This window comes from Lactuca sativa, chromosome 7, assembly GCF_002870075.4.
Source record: "Lactuca sativa cultivar Salinas chromosome 7, Lsat_Salinas_v11, whole genome shotgun sequence".
Taxonomy (NCBI): domain Eukaryota; kingdom Viridiplantae; phylum Streptophyta; class Magnoliopsida; order Asterales; family Asteraceae; genus Lactuca; species Lactuca sativa.
Genome location: NC_056629.2, coordinates 11,424,613 through 11,432,342, shown reverse-complemented (window position 1 = coordinate 11,432,342; position 7,730 = coordinate 11,424,613). Strand labels below are relative to the sequence as shown.

The 7,730-nt window shown below is 37.5% G+C and overlaps 1 protein-coding gene across 1 annotated transcript; it reads right to left on the bottom strand.

The window, feature by feature from the left end:
• Positions 1 to 4,491: 4,491 nt before the first annotated feature.
• On the bottom strand, positions 4,492 to 4,920 carry LOC111881389 (uncharacterized). The gene has a single exon (XM_023877783.1). It carries the CDS (start codon positions 4,918 to 4,920, stop codon positions 4,492 to 4,494), a length of 429 nt encoding a protein of 142 aa, XP_023733551.1.
• Positions 4,921 to 7,730: the final 2,810 nt, after the last annotated feature.

Below are 7,730 nucleotides of genomic sequence, written 5' to 3'. Positions count from 1 at the left end.
TGTACTATGCTCACCCCTAGACTCGTTACCCAAATTGTGGACCGTTTTTTTCATCTGAAAATGCTATCATCGTCTCCCTCTCCAAAATAGTACTGTCGCAAATACTCTCCCGATGGGTTTTGAGAAGTTGCACCCTAGTCAGCTAGTGTTTGTTGAAATGGGCTATAGCGTCTCTGCGAAGAGATGGTGGCTCTTGAGCAATCCTATGGCTTTAACAGTCCAGCCAACATAATAGCAACTGCTGGGAACATCGAAGCTCTTAATCGTGTCCTTGGTGACCATTTTACTAGAGGCACCCTCAAGGTTAAAACAATTTTCTTTCATTTCATTGATTAGTTCTTATGTGTCCCTGGATATAATGATAATTTTTATTGATTATTTTACACATTCCGATCCAGATTGTGAATCCAATTTCGACTTTAACATCAACGAGTCATATTCAGTGTAATTTGTTTTAATTACTGAAACATTTACTAAGCAATTGTATCCAAGTGTATAAATCAGATAATAAAAAAATTAATGTTCCAAGAAGCACAAACATTGGAGGATTAATGGACTATAACGACGTTTTCGACTTTTATCCTAATCTATATGTTCCTTACAAGTTAAAATAGCAATTTTTACACAAGAGCAAAATTGTAAAAGTACTCTCACATTGACAACATTAGTCGGAGTTGCATTAATTTGTTGATAATAAGATAATAAATCAGGTGCAAAGTAATATATAGCATTATGCCAAGCTCCTCTCCCCTATTTATTCATTTTACTTCTACAAAGACTAAAATGGAAACAATATCTAGCATCCAAAGTTAGGATGCTTATTTCTTTAGTAGATTTTTGCAATATTGTGTTTCTTTACTTTTGTTTAATTTTAATTTACATGAAAATCTTAGTTTGTAGACACCACACATTCAGGATTCATACTTGTTTATGGCATCTTAGTTTGGTGCATGCCTCTAGACATATTTTCGTATCATAGCCATAATTTTTTTTACCAAGGGGGGAATTAATGTTAGTTTAAGGTTCATTGAGTTGTGTCTGTCTTTTATTAAAAAAAAAATAGCAGTTTAATGGTTGTGAAAAAACGTTTTTTCAATTGTTGGTCTTAGATACATATCTCTTACATAAATAAACAAAGTCAACATTAGCTGAAATGGTTAAGGTATTTATTTGACAATCAAATTCATAAAATGTAGATCTAACGATCAAATATCATATATGCATCAATAGTATTCATACATGCATCAATGGTATTCATATATGCGTCAAAGAAGAAGGAATAATTTTCCCTATACAATATATTCTTTCTATATAATATAATATTATATATCTAACAACGTGTGTATATATAATACCTTGAACCAAAAAGAACCTATGCATGCATATGTATAATTAATACCTAGCTTGCACCACCTAACACATTAATTGCTGACTTGCGATGCAACACCTTTTCTCTTGTGATAGATTGTCAAAAGGATGTCTCTAATGTAGGTGACGAGTTTCCGAATTGCGTTCATGTGGATATATGTTCCAAGTGAAATCAGAAGGCGGATACATTTGTATGCTATGATGGGTATGAGGAGTAAAGCTATAACTGAATCCAGAATCCACATGAGGTTTGGAGGGACCACCAACACCAAAACCAGTGAAAGAAGTGCGTAAATTACTGAAAATAAAGCACTACTCACTAAGATCTTAAAATAAACAGTTGGAGAAGATAGTCGTCCCATGTCTGAATACCTGTCTGTATAATAACCCAGGATCGAATAAGTCACTAAAAAAATAGTTATTGAAGCCACTGACAAGTATATAGAGAATATATGAGTTTCAAAAGGATGTTCCGTTTGAGATTGATATTTCAACCGAAGGAATCCTATCAACGCAGTATATACTGTTTATAAGCATCCCCACCGGCGCATAATGCAACGCCTTTAGACAAGTAAGAAACCTAGCATGCATGTAGTAATATATAAAAACAAGATCTAATAATCAGTTCATGATTTGCAATATGAAACAGAGTGTTAAAATAACCAACATATATATATAGTTCAAACTTAACATTTGGTTGTTAAATAAAAATTTCTAACTTAAGTCATTTTTTATGCAGATTGATTGCTAAAAGCTTCAAGTCAGTTGCTCTAGCTAGGAGAAAAATTAGGGTGTGCAAACAATAACAGATCAAAAAATGATTCAACAGGTATCATAAATCAGAATATATAATTCTGCGTGTCTGTTCCCATATATATCTTATAGTGTATAAAAGATATTTGTTAATCACAAAATACTCTCTCTGAGTCTTCGTCTAGGGTTTAATTTCTCTGAAACCGTTTGTTATTTTCTTTCAGTGTCATAGTTTTAGGTTTTATAAATAGAGAGTCGGGTGTAATTTCTGGTGAGGATCTGGATTGCTTTGTATTTACATGGTAATGTGTTGATTTAGTTAATAAAGTTGAAGTTCTTGAGTTTTTCACACGGAGGCTATGCTATGTCTACATTTCTGTAACATAACAAACCCTAGCTAATTGTACAGGTGTATAAAGCTATACATGTGATTTAAAGCTATACATCTGATTTGGGAGATGATTGGTAATTTCTCCATACACAACAATTTGTGTTTTAAAATATTGTATTGTACAACTCAATCAATCATAAAATGTTGTGTGCGAATAAAAATTGTTGTGTACAAATCACTTCCCATGTGTTATTTTGTAAAATAAAACTACAACCATTTCCATTTGAGAAAACAGACTTGTTGACATCGTCAAATAGAGTAAACAGTTTTGTTATTCAATCAGAGATTAATAAAAAAAAAAAAATGAAACATGCAATGAAATCAACTTACCAAGATGGACATGGAGATGCAGTTTGAAGCGGTTCTACTGGAAGTGGCATGGAAATGGAAACCTCTCTGGTTGAGTTTCTTCTGGTGATCCTTGGAGTAATATTATTGTCCATGGAGAACAGTTTTGTAGAGCTATCTTGTTTTCAGAGATGTAAGATTATAACGAAGTAGACGACTAGATGTGGTGCTTCTAACGAATATGTGCTTGTTTGCAACATTAGTGCTATATACGCATGGTGGCATGGTGCAATTTTCTTAAATCTTGGAGGGTTGTTTAACATCTTTTAGATAGGCGTGCTATTAATGGGAGAATATGACAAATTAAATTATTCTCTAATGGATGAATATAACAAATCAAATAATCAATTTTTTTTATTATATGCAAGAAGTTCATTTAATGTAAAATTGTGTTGAGGAATTATTTCAAAAATACCCATTAGTGACAAAATGAGACTGGTAGACCATTCTTTCCCATACCGTGTAATTTATGTGTTTTGAATTTGAATCTTATTGCTAAGATCTAAAATATGCAAGAGTGAAGAAAAAAACGGTCTGAGTAGAGATCGGAAATTAAGGACTGGACGTGTGGCAAAATGTATATGTTTTGCTCTTTGGTGTAGGACATTATGCGAATCAAATAAACAAGAAAGGCTTGTTCATATATTTTTGGGTTAGTTTAAGGAAACAAACAAATCAACGTGGACACAAAGTCAAACAAATTTTCCTGTTGGTTATCTTTTATCTGAAAATTTATTTGTTTGTTTTGGTTCATTCGGATGTTACTTAACTAAACATAAACAAACAAAAATGAGATGAACAAAAATGAGCATAACACTACTACAAAAATAGGGCAACAGCTACGGCACAATCCGTAGCTATTCAGTAGGTATAAAGCGATACCTACGAATTTGCTACGGAAAATGCCCTGTAGCATAAATGCCCGTGGGAAATTTTTACCTACGGAATTGCTACGGACTAGTTATAGAATAGCTACGGATTTTTCCGTAGGTATAATACCTATAGAATAGCTACGGACACGAATTGCTACGGAATACCTACGGATTGCCGACGGGTGTCAAGTTTGACTACAATTGACTATTTTCCTACGGAATAGCTACGGAATCTCATGGCTACAGATTTCCTACGGATTACCCACGCAATTGATTTCCTACGGAATAGCTACGTAACTGTTTAGCTACGGATTTGCTACGAATTAACGACAGAGCTCAAGTATGACTGAAATTGACTTTCTTCCTATGAAATAGCTACGGACCTATTTAGCGACGGATTTCCGTAGCTAGTCCGTAGCTACTTTCATTTCTTCAAAAAAAAAAAATTAAAATTTTCCATTTTTTGTCAAATACCATAGCAATTCAATTTGTCCAAAATACACCAAAAAATGTCTCTAATACCAACTTTGACACATTCAATTCCATTGTCTTAAATACCATACAAATGTCTCAAATACCATACAAATTAAGCATAACAAAACAAGCAAACAATACAAATGTTTACCAAGTCTGCTAGAGGATCAGCCATGCCGGTTTGCTGACTAATAGCACCCTGACTTTTGGAGCCTGCAACTTGTAAGTTATGCGTTTAAATCTCTATATAACATATGGATAATAATGTTCACATCCTTGATGTTCCTAAAAAGAGCAAACAATGGCATAACCAACTCTTTTCTTCTTCTTCCCTATAAGAGAATCATCACCAAACAACTCAGATATCTTTTTCTGTCTATCTGAACTAATGTAAGCCATCAACTCTTCTGCACCCATTTCTCTAAACTCTTCACTAATTTCATGTCTTGCTACATTCAATCTCTCCACACACCCATGAGCAGATTCCTTCATTTGTGGAATCTCACACAACTGTTGTTTTTGGACTTGCATTAACAGAAAACTCAAATCTATAAGCTTCTTTAAGTCAAAATTGTTGGCTAAAGATTCATGCCGGATAAAAGATGCCCTTTGGATAACCATCTCCTTCAGCTTGACTAGTATATCCAAATCGGATTCTAAGAGGGAACATAGCCAACGCACATCTTCAATCCGATTGTCTCCTAACATCTCCATCTCCTAACAAATGCAAATTAGACAATCAGAAGATTTCCAATAAAAAATTATAAATTTCTCCTACTACTTGTGATCCATTAATGAAACATGTTTAATCAGAGCTATTTACAAACGGAATCGGAGCTATTTAATGTTATTTTAGAGTTCGATTTTATCATGGCGTCACTCAGAAAAGATCCATGGTTATCAAAACTGTTTCAGTGTGTTTGTAGTTTTATTATAGCGCTTTGATTTTACGTGGGTATTACTCGATCAAATTCAATCCACAAGCTACTGCTTCTATATATTTATTCCGGAGTGTGTTTGAGAAAAAAATTCAAGGCTTGGTGGGGCAAACAAGGTGTTTCTTTTTCTGTCCGCCAAGTGTTTGATAAAATGCCTGAATGAGTTTTCAAGTGTTGTTGCCAATTTTTTGGTTCAAGCTGATGTAGAGATTCTATTTGGTGTGGGTTCCATTGTGCACACTCCAACCTTTTGTTGGAGTGTCACTTGTTCTTTTGGGTTAGTGCTTCTAATTTCGGGTCTCACCTTGAGGCTTAAATAAACTTTATCTGTTGGTTTATGGCGTCCTTTCATTCCTTTGAGAGCGGGGCTTGGCCATGTCCTTTTCGGGGGTTTTACTGTTGCCCAAATGGTATTGTTGGAAGTAAAGGAATTTCTCGTATGATATCTCATCTCAAGAGCTTACACCTCCATACAGATGAACGCAGAGCTGTGTTACGGGAGGCTATTACTTCTGATGTTGGATTGTTTATGTCTGTGGCAGCAACTTTGAAGGAGTTTGGTCAATGGATTTGTGGGGATTGCATGAAGCTTCATGCCCTGAGTCGTTCATGTCACCACCCGGATGGCTTGATTAAGTTTATTGACGGGGCTGATGACATAAGCATGCATATTGTTGGTATTCCAAAGCCGCTACCCAATGAACCAGAAGCTGACCTCAATGATGGGTTGGTGATGGATGCTCAACTACTTGATCGTGTTTTTAAGCTGCCTATCACCACTGTCAAAAGCATCCCTCATAACTGTCGTATGGCTTTCTCTCAGGCTTTGAAAACATCCCTTTCCAAAGTGGTTGCTCATCCTGGATCTGTTGAAGCGTGGGTTGCTCTGTTAATTCTTCCTAGGTGTACTCTTCAGGTGTTCAGACCCAAGAATAGGCAAGAAAGTAGGTCTGGGAACAGGAAGTCTTTGCAACATCGTAATATCTTGAGCGCTTTAGCTACTTGGGGGACTGAAGGCAGTATCGCCAAGCTAGTTAAAAACTTAGTTGACAATGCAAGACTGGAGCAACAAGATAAAAAAGAGGAGTACATTCGGGAGAAAAGAACACCGGGCAGCACCAATATCAGACAATGTCTTCGTAAGGTTGCCGATGGACATTTTACAGCAGCAGTGAAAGTTTTATGTTCTTCGGGGGTTGCTCCATTTAGGGGTGATACCACGAAGGCATTGGAGGATAAGCATCCATACAAGCCACCGCCTTCCATGCCCAATACCATATTTTCAGAACCTCCCCTGGTAGTGGATGTTGACAATGTCCTTGGGGGAATTAAATCCTTCCCTAAAGGCACCTCGTGTGGGAGGGACGGGTTGAGAGCTCAACATATTTTAGATGCCCTTTGTGGAGAAGGTTCAGCTATAGCCAAAGACCTCCTGCGTGCTATTACTTCTGTGGTTAATCTATGGCTAGGAGGAAGATGCCCTTCGAGCTTGGCAGAATTTGTTGCCTCTGCTCCTCTCACGCCGCTCTTAAAACCTGACAAGGGAATACAACCTATTGCAGTAGGTACTATATGGAGACGTTTGGTTTCCAAGTTGGCCATGAAAGGGGTTGGTAAAGAAATGGCCAAATATCTCAATGATTTTCAGTTCGGAGTTGGGGTGTCGGGTGGCGCTGAGGCCATTTTACATAGCGCCAATAGGTTGTTGAGTGAGCGCCACGATGACAAATCTCTCTTCATGCTTACCATAGACTTCTCTAATGTCTTTAACCTTATAGACAGATCCGCATTAATTCATGAGGTCAGATTGAGGTGTCCATCTATTTCTTTGTGGGTCGATTTCCTATATGGTCAAGCAGCAAGGTTATATCTAGGCAACACACATATCAGGTCTTCTACTGGGGTTCAATAAGGAGACCCCTTGGGACCACTTCTCTTTGTCATTGTGTTGCACCCGCTCTTGCATAAGATTAGAGACAATTGCAAGCTTCTTCTCCATGCTTGGTACTTGGATGATGGCACACTTATTGGAGATTCGGAGGAGGTGGCCAAAGCATTGGACATCATTATGGTGACTGGCCCAAAATTGGGCCTTCAGCTGAATATCAAGAAAACCGAGCTCTTTTGTCCCTCGTGTGATGGTAGGAAGTTACGAGAGGGGCTATTTCCGGCAGACATTGGGAGGCCGCCTTTAGGGGTGAAACTTCTTGGGGGAGCTGTTGGTAGAGATGCTAGTTTCATTCGTAGTCTAGCCATAAAGAGAGCCGAAAACACTGTGAATTTGATACGCCTTCTTCCACAATTGTCTAACCCCCAGAGTGAGCTCCTTCATCTTTGGTCTTTTATGGGTATTGCTAAGCTTTTCTTTGGGTTGAGGACGTGCCAACCCGTTCACATGGAAGAGGCGGCAATATTCTTTGACAATGGATTGCGTGGGGCGTTTGAGGACATTGTGGTTTGTGGGGGCCCATTCTTTGGTGACATACAATGGCGAATTGTTTCCTTACCCATTAGGTTTGGGGGTTTGGGTTTATACTCGGCAGTAGAGGCTACCTCCTATGCTTTTTTTGCCTCACGGGCCCAATC